The sequence below is a fragment of the Coregonus clupeaformis genome, chromosome 21 (assembly GCF_020615455.1).
Source record: "Coregonus clupeaformis isolate EN_2021a chromosome 21, ASM2061545v1, whole genome shotgun sequence".
Classification (NCBI taxonomy): Eukaryota; Metazoa; Chordata; class Actinopteri; order Salmoniformes; family Salmonidae; genus Coregonus; species Coregonus clupeaformis.
Genome location: NC_059212.1, coordinates 42,130,978 through 42,144,058, shown reverse-complemented (window position 1 = coordinate 42,144,058; position 13,081 = coordinate 42,130,978). Strand labels below are relative to the sequence as shown.

Sequence of the window (13,081 nt, the reverse complement as noted above, 5' to 3'; positions counted from 1 at the left end):
GAAATAGAGTTAAGCATTTCACGGTAAGGTCTACACCTGTTGTATTTGGCTCTTGTGACAAATAAGATTTGATTTGATTTATAAAACTTTTCCTTCAGAATGTCGAAATAACAGTATGAAAAATCTATGCACTCACTAACTGTAAGTCGCTCTGGATAAGAGCGTCTGCTAAATGACGTAAATGTAAATGTACTTTATAAAGTATTTTTACTTAAGTACTTTACACCACTGGCAGTTGGAATGGAGAAACCGTGGAGACTGCATAAAAAAACTGCATGACCTTTGATCATTTGGTTTTTGTAATGTTCATGCAGTCGACATGTAGACAAGTCTGACAAGTTCTATACCCAAAATGCAACACATTGAAAATTGGTGATCAGCACTGATCAATGATGGTCTCTGAATGCATGAAACTGATGCGCTCAAACAAGCCCCATGTCTTTATACTACATAAACAAAATATTACTATATGCTCTTTCATTTGAGTCTTTTAGTTCCTATCCTTTTAGCTGGTTCCTGAGCACATAGTGATGACAAAATAAGAACTGTCAGAGTTGCTGCTGCGATAGTATCTTTTTAGCACTGAATGCAGAATTATTTCTATACCATGCAATACACAATGCATGTCTTTTTTAGTTACTATGTTCCACACTAAGACACGCACACACAATTCATGAACATGCTGCAGTCATGATGTACTACGTTGCCATAGTGATTCCTTGATTGATGTGTCAGTAAACTGAAGGAGAGCCAGTTCCCCGGGATTCAAGCAGGAGACCCCGTGGCCAGATACTTTGGACTGAAAAGAGGACAGGTGTGACACACTCTCACACACACACAAATGACTGAGGCGTTTTATGTGCAATTTTTGTTTCCTCCTGTGTTGACCGGCAGGCCTGTCTGTTCTGACAGGTAGTGAAGATCATCAGACCTAGTGAGACTGCAGGAAGATACATCACCTACAGGCTAGCGCAGTAAACACACACACACCAGCTCTAGATAATGGACCAGAAGGAGTATGAGATCTGGTAATTGTGGACAGGGAATGGCTGAAGATGTTACATATGAAGAAGAAAGAACATGCTCTCATCACTTTGTCTTCCAATAACTTTTGTGTTGACTTGCTTACCTTTTGGCACTGCTAGTTTTTATGAGAATGCTTGAGGTGAAAACCTCTGCATTTGTTGGATTTTTTAAATGATCATTTTTGTTTTCTAAGGGCAAATTATTTATTTCAGAAATGATTCCAATTGTTTTTAATATCCAAGAGCAAGGCAAGGTCTTTTCACATTTGAAAACATGTCCCACACAACTGATTGAAGCTGAATGCACACTGAACATTTGTGTTCATTATTACCGTGACTGCAGTTACTGTTGCAAAACAGGCAGAAATCTCAGCAACAATCATTGGGAGTCAAACATGTGCATAGTGCTTGGCTGTTGAATTTAATGTCATTAATGATATACAGCATCATGTTAGAACTGTAACAATATAAACATATGTAATTATCAGCTCTCAATGACTAGCACCCCGACCAGCAGCAGTGCTGAAGCATTGGTGTGTGAGTTCACAGGCAGATGGCAGGCTAGAGTATAGACATACCATATGTATACACCATACAAGGGGTGTACAGAGAGAACACAAAAAGAGGAAATTGCAGGCACAAAAAAACTTTAAATGCACATTCCTTCCTGGTATCTCACCAGGTAATTAAAACAATAAAAATAGATTTGTGTAGCATTTTGGCAAAACTGGTTTAGAAAATCATACCTCAAGTCACAACAGCAATTTAATATTCTGCCATCCAGTCAGTGTACTGACTTTTTCCTCAGTAGTCAATGCATTAAAATAGAAAGTTGGAATCACTTTCATTCCAACTCCCCAAATAAATTCAAATTTGTAGAATTCATTAAAGTACTTTTTCATTTGAAAAACGGAATTCCATTTCCATTTTTTACAGAAGTTCTTCATTGAAGAGTTCAGGTCCAGAGGGTCAGTGGGTACTGTGGCTGAGGGTTCCTCTTCAGTCTAATTCCACTGGTCTCTCTGTGTGGTTATTTGGCGTCTGTCCTGTTGTCTCCCTTGTCGATACTCCCCTGGGCTCCTCCCCCACAGTCTCTCTCCTCCTCCTCTCCACCGTCCTAGGAGAAACACACAGCAGAAATGGTTCAATGTGATAAACAATAGTGTGCATGTTTTCATTGTGTGTAAGCGTCCTTCTATTTGTGTGGTTGGTACCGCTCTTCCACCCTCTCGAGGCCCATCATTTTATTTTCCTAACATCACTTGTTTCTAGAGCAGAACCAGCACACTGTTTCACTATGACACCCTACACCCACAGTCGCTCACTCACCTGGCTTAGGGCTGAGGGGGAAACTTGGGTGCCGTTGGAGCAGTCATGGAAGAGGGTGCTGTAGAAGACTATGAGAGTCTCTACGATGCGGGCCTGGTGGGGGTAGTCTACCAGGGAGGACAGGGACACAGTGGCCCCAGAGGGACGGGGACGCATCAGAGTGGGACCAAACACAATGCCCAGGTTACTGGGACTCATCTTGTTCTCCTGCTCACACTCACACACCCTGAGACGGAGGAGGAGAAAGGGAGGGGAGAAGTAAAGAAATGAGGAGGAAGGTAACAAAAACAGAGGGAATAAAGGAAAGAGAAAGGAGAATTGGCCACGATGAGCTATTTGTTCTTCATCAAACGTTAGGATTAAGGTTCCGTGTTAAAATCACATTTTATGTGTGTGCGCCTTACTCATGGTCACCTCACCTGCGCAGGTGCTGTGCAATATAGCGCAGTGTGGCTGTGTTAGCCTGCGGCAGCTCCGTTAGCATCAGCTCCCTCAGGCTGTGGACCAGAGTCAGGACCTCCAGGGGAGTCTCAGCACCCAGGTCTGCCAGCACCGCTGCCCCAGCCACCTCACCTCCATCTGGGCTAGGAGACGCAGAACGCAGGCTCTCCTTGGCCAGCCCCATCAGAGATGGATAGAGATGGAAGGGCAAGATAGGCTCTGGCAGCTGGAGAGGGAGGAAGGGAGAGCGAGGGGGGTGGAGAAGAAAAGAGAGGGGGGGTGGAGAGGAAGAGGGGGACCGAGAGGGAGGGGGTGGAGAGGAAGAGGGAGGGAGAGGGAGGGAGGGAGGGGGGGGGTGGAGGGAGGGAGGGAGGGAGGGAGGGGGTGGAGAGTGAGGGAGGGGGGGTGGAGAGTGAAAGAGGGATAGTGAGTCTTGAAGTGGAGCAAGAGTATTTTGTGAGTGTATGTAACAGTATGTTACCTGTCTGAGGTAAAGTTTGAGCATGTTGCTGATATCATGAGGAAAGGCTTGGGACAGTTCCACCAGCTCTTTCCCATTCTCAAAGGCCTGGCACAGCTTCTCCACACGAGTCTTCACCCCGTTCACACGGTAGATACCCTACACACACACACTTTATATGTCAAGTAATTATTTCAATGTGTGTGTGTTCTATGCGTGTGTGTGTGTGTGTGTACTACTCTGTGCGTAAGTGTAAAAGCACCTTCATGCTAAGAGCCCTGCTCTCTATCTCTGTGATGCACTTCCTGATGACCAGAGGCACACCATCGGGGTCTCCCAGCCCCTGCGTGAAGTCCCTGCCAAACAGCAACAGGCGACCTTGTAGCTTCTTATGGCCACACTGGATAGCCAGGCTCTCCAAGCAACGCCTATGGCACGCCAGATAACACTACAGGAGGGAAGACAAGCAAATAATATAGTACCTTTACAGTCAGTAAACAGAGAGAAGACATATTATACAGTATATTCTACCTCCTAGGGGGTGTGTGTGTGTGTCTCACCTCCTCACACTCTGCACCCTGGAAGTACACGTAGCTGTTACACTCTCTGCATTTGGCAGGTGTGCGGAGCTTGCGGAAGCGGTGGGTCTTTGCTGCCTTGGACATTCCCACATTCCGGAAGGTAACAGTGGGAACGGCCATCTCAGGCTCTGTCCCCGAACACACAGCAAGAGAAAAGAGGAGAGAGTTCAGAATGAGAAAGAGAGGGTCGTATCCTTACCTAAACTATTCATGCAGTTCTCCCACTGTGTGGATCTCGATTTAGACAGGGTTCAGACAAACAGACTTGAGGAGGACAGTGTTTGTTACCCTGTTCAAACGAGGTGACGTTTCCATCATGTTCCTCCAGCTCTTCATTGGCTTTAGTTACATGCCCTGAAACACACCAGCAACACACTATTATATATCATTGAATATTCTGAATGATACATCGCTGGACCCTTTTCTGTATTCTAGATATTGCTTAGGCTTTATGGTAGCTGTGCTGGAGGTTGACATTCTAGTTTCTACATCAGGAGCTCTAAGGTACCAGTGCTGGAGGACTCCAGACCATAGACTCCTCCCAGACTGTCCGAGTCCCTCATCGTTGACGGCCAGGACTTGTGTGATTGGTGACCTTGCCCTTCAATAAGGACACAAACCACCAATTAGCTTTCAAATTAAGCACCATAATGAAAAATTATAATCTTGGTTCGTGGTTCCTATAAATCACATCTGTGGTTAGAAAAAAATGCTACTCTTCTGCATTTCTTGTGTGGCCTGAAAGTGACGTTCCATTTAGATGACCCCTTACATGAGGCAATCAGGACTCACCATGTCTCTGTGTGACTCCATCCCCAGCACCACCCTCCTCGTCTGTGGTAGGTATGGTCTCCGTGCTGATTGGTGCGTCCGTGGTAGGTGTGGTCTCCATGCTGATTGGTGCATCTGTGTTAGAGCTGTTGTGGCGGGTTCGTCCAGACAGTCTGATGAGGGAAGGAGAAAATTACATCGCTTCCTCCTGAGAATCACAGTAGTTGGTAGCCAACTAACTGGCCTGTTCTGACCCTTTGAAGGCTAACACCACTTACAAAATGTTTCTCTGCACCTGGTATTTTCTGATCTCGACAACAATATGAATCACTGAAAGGTCAACTGTAAACAATTTCAAGTGTGAACCCACTGGTTTGAGGAGTAGGGCTTAAAGCGGTAGTGAGCTGCTGGCTCTGGGTTCGACAGATGTCTGGCATCCTCTGTGCTCGTGTAGAGATGTCTGGCATCCTCTGTGCTCGTGTAGAGATGTCTGGCATCCTCTGTGCTCGTGTAGAGATGTCTGGCGTCCTCTGTGCTCGTGTAGAGATGTCTGGCATCCTCTGGGCTGCTGTGTAGATGTCTTGCGTGAGCGGCGTACTGTTGTCCCGGCTCGTAGAGCTTGGTGCTCTCACACAGAGTCTGATAATGGACCGGCAGCGCTGCCGTCTGCATGTGCAGCAGCTGATAGTATGACACCGTGCACTGGGGAGGGAGACATGTTTTGAAGAACTACAACACCCAGGACTAAGCAAGTTGATGGAGACAAACTACAATTTCCATGAACACATTTTGTCTGTCCCATAATCTTGTGGACAGACTTCGTAAACATAATCGAGCAGTTATAACCTAAATGTTGATGTAGACATAATTAGGATGTTTGATTGGGCAGTGCAATCCACCTGCAAACAAGTTGAGGGTTTTACTTCCGTGTTAGAGGCGTGAGTTGACTTACAGATCTGAGGGTGTGGTCTGTGTGTCTGATGACATCATGGATCTGTCTGAGAGTGCTGCCCTTAGTCTGCTCTCTCTCCTGGTGCTGCGCCTCCGCCTCGGATATACATGCACGATACACAGCCTCTGCCTCTTCAGCCTGTAGAGTGATACACAACACGGACCAGCCATTAGGTGCGATTAATTTAGCTCGCCTGGCATAACTGAGTTGGCAGAGTTGGCACTTCAGGATAAATGAAAAGGTCTGAAAAGTGCAAACTTGGTCCATCTGGCATGCAAGGCAAGCTAAATCGAGATGGGCTCTCTGCCCCTATTAGCCTAGTCAGCTGACCTTGATCCTGGCCTCCTCCTCCAATCGCTTCTTCCGATCCAGAGCTTTAAGCCCGCCCCCTCCCCCTTGTAGCTCCTCCTCCACCCGACCCCTGGCCTTGTCATACTCCTCACAGCGAATCACGTACGAGCCTCGAGCCTTACGCATGCTACTCTCAGCATCAGTCTGGGAACAGACAAACACACAAACACATAAAATAATAATAATACATTTTATTTGATGGACGCCTTTCAGGGTAATCAAGGACATCTTACATTACAAGTTGCCATTAAAAGCAAGTGCAGTACATAAAATTAATTGCATCAATCAAAGTACAATTTTAATCAAAGGACCAGACGAAATCGGATAGATAAAAAGAGGATGGAGGGGTTGGGTAGAGGATACGAACCTGGTTTAGGTTTAGGGGGTAGGGTTGGGAATAGGATACAGACCCGGTTTAGGGTAAGGGTGTGAGTTGGGGGGATACCTAGGTATACTGAGAATGCACAAAAGGGAGGGTAGGACAGAGTCAATCATAGAACAGGCTATAGGTTATAGGCATCCTTGAAGAGTTGTGTTTTTAGGAGGCCTTTGAATGAGATGACTGTGTCTGCATGTTGTATGTGTGGGGGGAGTGCATTCCGGAGCCTGGGGGCAGAGCAGCTGAAGGCCCGGGAACCCATGGTGGAGAGGTAGGATGGGGGGAGAGACAAGGAGACCAGCAGAGGAGGAGCGGTGGGAGCGGGAGGGGGCATAGACTGGGAGAAGATCAGAGAGGGAGGTGGGTGCCAGGTTGTGGAGGGATTTGTAGGTGAGGAGGAGTGTCTTAAAGTTAATAAGGGATTGCACAGGGAGCCAGATGAGGATTGGTGTGATGTGTTTGGTTGATCTGGTGCGGGTGAGGATTCTGGCATCAGAGTTCTGGACCAGTTGAAGTCTGTTGGTGAGTTTGGTGGGGATACCAGTGAGGAGAGTGTTGCAATAGACCAAACAGGAAGTGACCAGGGCATGGATGAGTGTTTCAGTGCTGGAGTGTGATAGCGAGGGGCGGAGCCTGGAGATATTGCGGAGGTGAAAAAATGCTGTCCTGGCTATGGTTTTTATGTGGGGTTCGAATTAGAGGGAGCAGTCTAGAGTGACACAGAGGCTTTTGACTTTTGACAGAGGGATTGGTAAACCATCTAATCTCACTGAAATATGGAATATCAATGTCTTTCTCGTACATGACATAAGAGTGAGACACATGCGCGACACTAACATGTCAAAGCAACATAGACAAGACATAGGAGTGAATTCACCAGTTTCCTCTGGGCCCTCTGCCACTGTTCTCCGAGCTCTCTGCGTCTCCTCTCATGCTCCTGTTTACACTGCATCAGAGGCTGGGACAGAGGGGTTGAGATAGAGACATGATCTCACTTGTAATAATCCTTGTAGGTGTGTGTGTGTGTCACAGGCTGCTGATGGGAGGACGGCTCATAATAATGGCTGGAACGAAGCTAATGGAATGGCATCAAACAAATGGAAACCATGTGATTGATGTATTTGATACCATTCCACTCATTCCGCTCCAGCCATGAACACAACTGTCCTCCCCAATGAAGGTGCCACCAACCTCCTGTGGTGTGTGAGAGATACTGTATTTACCTGTAGAACAGTGTGTATGGAGCCAGTGGTTTGCTGCACCCCCACACTCTGCTCCAAGTCCTGCTCCAGAGCCAGAGAGTAGATGGAGAAGAACGGCATCTGGGGCTGAGAGAGATTTTAATGTGTGCATGTTCATGTTTGTCCGTGTGTGTTTGTTTGTGTGTGTGTGTGTGTGTTCTCCTATTACCTGTGCAATGCTCTGCTTACTGGACTGACACAGCCTCTGCAGACCCTTGGCAAACTCCATCTCTGGAACACACAGACACAGAAACTCACACACACACACACACACACTGCCTGGCTAGCAGAAATTGAAGTGGACAACAAAAAGCTTGGCCCAGTTCCATTTCTGCCCCTAGATACTGGACAGGTGTATGTAATATAGTTGACGCTCCAAGAGGCCAAGAACAACTGCTGATGGACACAGATAGAAGAGGATAAAGAGACAGAATAATTAGTGGAGAAAGTTATCAACCCACCCAGAGCACTTCTTTTCTCCACGTAGCTGATGACGTCCTTCATGTATCTGGACACAGCCTTGGCATAGGAGAGAGCTGAGTCCACTCCTCCCTCACTGCACTGCAGTAGGAGGTCCACCTGTTCTCCGCTCAGCACTGACACACAGCGACGCAAGCATGCACGCACAGACAAATGCACAAACACACATTCACATGAGAAAGTATGACATGATTGGAAAGGGAAACAGAATGCTTAGACATCGAGGACAACATGTCATTTTGTACTCACTGCAACAGTGCTGTTGGTCACTCCTCCCTTGACAGTCTTTTGCCTGGGCCGAGTCTAAGCCATACAGGTTCTCCATAGACTGCACACACACACACCATTTCCGAGGTCACACAAATGCTTAGACTGAGCCATCCTTCACGATAAAAAAAAAACGTTGTTTTTTTTACACACACACACACACACTCACCCTGCTCCTCTCTGTTAGCGGTAGAGACAGGAGGGTACTGCTGTCCACTTCTCCCATCAAAAGTTCCGACACACTGAGGGAGAGAGAAGGAGAGGGGGGTAAAATAGGGATAGAGGGGGGAGAGAGAAAAACCTTATCAATGTAGATGCTAGGGATAGTAAAGCGAAACACACTTACCTGCTACTGAAAGCCACAGCCATAGTCTCCATGGCCTTCTCAAAGTCCTGCTTACCCATGGCACTGCTGTCCATGTAACTAAACCCTGGACACATTCAATCAAATGCACACATTTGATCTCAGTGCACACCCCACCCACACCTTGATCTACACACATTTCAACAGGTGTCCAGTTCTAACAGTAGAGCTCTGACCTTTGACCTTGGAGATGAGCGTTCCGGCAGCAGTGAGGGTCTCTACAGTGTTGAGGAGGGGGTAGGCACCGATCACCTGCCTCAACACACGCAACACCTCCCCCAAACACTCTTGGGCCAGGTCATGACGGTCCAGCTGCCTGTCTGAGAGGTTATCTATCTGCCTGTCTGAGATAGGGACAGACAGCTATTTATTTATAGGTCTAGAACTGAAAATGAAACATGAAGAAATAACCATGAAAAACAGGTTGAGGTGATGTTCATAATTGAAACAGAAGTGCAGTGAGGGAACCATGCGAGTGATTAAGTTATTCCCTAAAACGGAATCACAAAAACTAAATAGAAATTAAACTAAAATGAGAATTAGAAAAAAATACATTTAAAAATGTATTATAATAACCTTGGATTATACGCTCACATGGCAGAATTTGGATTGAATTTGTTTAAAAAACAAAATCAGAACAAACATTCCCCAGAATGCATTAGATCAAACACGGCAGTATGGAAGGGAACAATCGAACATCTCATAATCGTTCAATTATAATCAAACTAATATTTAGAATGGTATGTGTATTCTTTGCATTAATAACTGCATATCCTTTTGATAAAAGATATGTCAAATGAATTAAACTTTCACTTTTCACTTCTCAGTTGAATTCGTTTGAATTAAATTCTACTTCCTTCAATTCAAATTCATTAGAATTCACCCCAACCCTGACACACACACACACACACACACACACACACACACACACACACACACAAAAGGAAGGAACAATATGTTATAGAAAATGTAGGTTATTTGTACATAAACAGACAGTATACACACACGGCACAGTACAAGTATAAACACACATATAATGAATCAAGCAGGAGGCCATGTAATAAAGCACTGTTTACTGGGAAAAGAGGAAGAACCAGTAGCCGTCCTTCAAACACAGCTACTGTTATACTTCTCCTTTTGTGTGCTTGTTGCTCAGTTGGTCCTACGACGGTTAAAGTGTGAAAATCAGGAACTGTAGTGCTATTGTCTGTCACACTGCCACTCTTGGTGTAGGAGGTGGTGGTGGACACTGACAGCACGTGAACCAACGTAAAAATGTAGTCAAAATGCAGTTTGGGGCTGAAACGTCAATGTTTTAACAAAAAGTAACTGTGTACTACTGCTTGGACCCCTAATTAGTTTTTAAAAAATAAAACCAGACAGAGTTGCACCTAACTCTTTGTAAATGTACCATCAGTTTGGCTCTTGTTGTCACATTGTAATAGCTCACATACCCACTAAGAAAATGATCTCTCACTCTCCCTCCCCCTTCCCTCCCTTCGTTGTCTCTCTCTCTCCCTTATCTCCTCGCCCTACTTGGAGACTGAGAACAGGAAGTTGAGATGAAAATAGCTGCCTGGTAAGGAAGTGAATTTTTTTTTTTTTTTTTTGTCATTTAGCAGATGCTCTTATCCAGAGCGACTTACAGGAGCAATTAGGGTTAAGTGCCTTGCTCAAGGGCACATCGACAGATTTGTCACCTAGTCGGCTCGGGGATTAGAACCAGCGACCTTTCGGTTACTGGCACAACGCTCTTAACCACTAAGCTACCTGCCGCCCAAGTCACCCTGACATGGCTTAGCTGGGTCGTTCCAAGAAATAACTGCCTTTTGCATTCCTTTGATATTTTTTACTAGAAATTGTGCACCAATTTAGAATTTTAAAAGCCTGTTATATTAAATTAAGTGCCCTTTAATATAGACCACATGGAGAAATTAATAAATCAGATTTTTTATATGAATAAAGCAGTGGAGGGCGGCTGCTGAGGGGAGGACGGCTCATAATAATGGCCGGAATAGAGTAAATGGAATGACATCAAACACATGGTTTTCGTTTGTTTGACACCATTCCATTCACTCAATTCCAGCCATTCCACGCCATTATTATGAGCCGTCCTCCCCTCAGCAGCCTCCACTGAAATAAAGACTTGCTAAAGTGCTAGAATTCAGCATTTTGTCCCTCTGTGCACACTCTGTGACTTCCAGGAAGATTTATACCACTTAACCACAAACTGTCTCCAAGGTTTCATCATCATTGTAAATCCCTAGTTATTTTTGTTGCTTTGACAAAGGCATTTCTGAAGATTATTATTTATTTAAATGCGATTAATGATTCCTTTTATGAAAAAAAAAAAGTTTTAAGGTCAACACTGTTACATGAACTGGACTCTCATTTTAATATCATGAAACTATTCCTTTTTAAATAATGTTTTCAAAAAGAAACATTGAACATTGAAAAATCAGTGTAAAAGCATTTTCTGGTGTTTTGTGGTGGAAAACTGAGTGGGTCGAGCATAACACGTTAACCCTGTTACACATAGATATAGACAGGCTAGAAATGTTTTAACAATTGCATTTTTTTGTGTGAAGCTTGCATTCAATTGCCCCTCCCTGTTGCACACAAGCTTCTATTTCCCCTGTCACAAGGGGATTTATGTCTGATTTAAGATTAAATCGTCAACCCTGTTACTTTATTTGACACTTAATAGGCACTTACTATAGTCATTTTTTGAGATGGGAAAAAATATTTTGTATTAAGTTGAACATGTGCTCTTTATGACAGAATGTTAAAATTAGGTGAAATCTAAAGTTTTTTTTCACCAAGTTCCACATCTGAAAATGCACTGAATTGGTGGAACGACCCAGCTAACGCTTGCTACATTCCAAATCGACCCCTAGACCTCGTAATATAAGGGTTGAGGGTTATAGGAAAGCCTGTGAGCTGTGTTTACACACCAGACAAATATTATAGTGCTGCGTACCTTGTGTGACACACTCCCTCTTCCTTCCTCAGTTTCGCCAGGCATACACACACGTTTCAACATAACTAAGGGCCAGGGTTTTTACCTGACTAAGAAAACTCTGAACTCTAGTTATAGGCTAAAGATATGAGATTTTCCTGGTCAAAAACTCCTGACCATTATAATGCCTCTCTCACCTTCCCACAGCACCATTTCTTTCAGTTTCTCCACAGCCTCAGCGAAACAAGCCACATCCCTGAGCAGAGAGGGGATGTCCTCCACCTCGATGCCCACATCTGAGGCCTCTGTGGTGGGGCTGGAGGCCCAGCTCGCTCCCTTCCCCTGGGTCTTACTGAAGGCCCAGGCTCCAGCCGCCTGTAGGGGGAGGCCAGCCGCACTGGCATGTCGACTCAGGGCTGTGGGCCGTCTAAGGCAGGCTCCAAGGACAGGGGAAGGGCTGGCGGCCGTGGCCAGCCTGGTGCGCAGCAGACAGGCGGTAGTGGGGCAGGGAGGGTCCTGGAGGGATGCAGGGAGAGGGAGGGGGACGTCCAAGCCACCATCTCTAGTGAGTTGTTCCTGGAGGACAGATAGCTGGTGGTGAGACACACCAGAGGACAAGGGAGAGGTAGGGTGGGGAATGGGTGGTAGAGAGCCGGGTAGGTAGAAAGAGAGGAAGGAGATGAGAGAGATGGGGAAGAATTAGAATGGTGGTGATGAGTGATGACAAGGATGTTATGACTAGACGATGATGATGCTGATGATGAAGACAACTGTTGTTGAGAAACCTGTACCAATAAAACAATTTGAAAGGCCATGAGTCACAATGCAAAAGCATATGGGAGAAACACAGAAAGAGAGAGATGATTCAATGAGGATGACCAACACTGGAAAATTCCCAAACAGTGACAAGTTGACTGATCATTGCCAGGTGAAAGGTGTGTCAGACTGGAAGCCACGCCCACACCTGGCGGCATTGCAAAACATAAGTCCCCTAAAGTTAGCATTAGCAAACAATACAGATGTAACATAAGACAGTTTCCCCCTCAGGGACATTCGTTCTAACTTATCGTACACTACCAATGCTTGAGGCAACTTCAAGTAGATTTAGCTAGTAGCTAAATTATGTATATACCAACGCAAACTCGCGGAGCTTTACAAGCAGTGATATAAATTACGAAAAACATTAAAACGCGCAAGCTAGCCAGGACTGAGGTGCAAATATTGTCTTCATAAAGCTAGGCTAACTTAGCTAGCGAGTTACTTACTGATGAGTTGTGGGACCCAAAGTTTCCCCCTAGACTCTTCTTTAAAACTGACGTTTTATTTAATTCCTTTTTCTTTCTAGAGAACATTTTTAAATAGCATCCTATATATTTTAATATAGATTTCACTCGATTGAGATTGACATTTGCTCCAACCGTTGCTTCCCCAAATTGACTTGTGCTGCTTGGATTGACGGGCTAAACTGGCTATACCAAACT

At 45.2% G+C, this 13,081-nt stretch overlaps 1 protein-coding gene across 3 annotated transcripts; it reads right to left on the bottom strand.

The window, feature by feature from the left end:
• Positions 1-1,427: 1,427 nt before the first annotated feature.
• Positions 1,428-13,081, bottom strand: LOC121535666 (rho GTPase-activating protein 45). Of its 3 annotated transcripts, XM_041842921.1 has the most exons (23): positions 12,866-13,081; positions 11,798-12,191; positions 8,818-8,985; positions 8,624-8,708; positions 8,447-8,519; positions 8,260-8,338; positions 7,992-8,126; positions 7,700-7,761; positions 7,513-7,617; positions 7,167-7,247; positions 5,890-6,054; positions 5,560-5,697; positions 5,066-5,309; positions 4,978-5,035; positions 4,629-4,780; positions 4,345-4,437; positions 4,125-4,190; positions 3,816-3,964; positions 3,518-3,703; positions 3,277-3,414; positions 2,774-3,021; positions 2,355-2,580; positions 1,428-2,142 (listed from the first exon to the last, which is right to left on the bottom strand). In XM_041842921.1, exons 1-23 carry the CDS (start codon positions 12,950-12,952, stop codon positions 2,056-2,058), a joined length of 3,219 nt encoding a protein of 1,072 aa, XP_041698855.1. In that variant the 5' UTR covers positions 12,953-13,081; the 3' UTR covers positions 1,428-2,055. The 3 variants fall into 3 exon arrangements, with proteins under 3 accessions (XP_041698855.1, XP_041698854.1, XP_041698856.1); XM_041842920.2 differs by having other exon boundaries at positions 4,978-5,309; positions 12,866-13,080; XM_041842922.1 differs by lacking the exon at positions 7,167-7,247 and having other exon boundaries at positions 4,978-5,309.

Excerpts from the sequence above, each read along its gene's own strand:
- LOC121535666 (XM_041842920.2), bottom strand. The coding sequence starts at position 12,952 with ATGTTCTCTAGAAAGAAAAAGGAATTAAATAAAACGTCAGTTTTAAAG. Across the intron at positions 8,127-8,259 it reads TGACCAACAGCACTGTTGCA|TGCTGAGCGGAGAACAGGTG; the intron begins GTGAGTACAAAA and ends GCTGTGTGTCAG. Across the intron at positions 7,248-7,512 it reads CCATACACACTGTTCTACAG|CCTCTGATGCAGTGTAAACA; the intron begins GTAAATACAGTA and ends CCTCTGTCCCAG.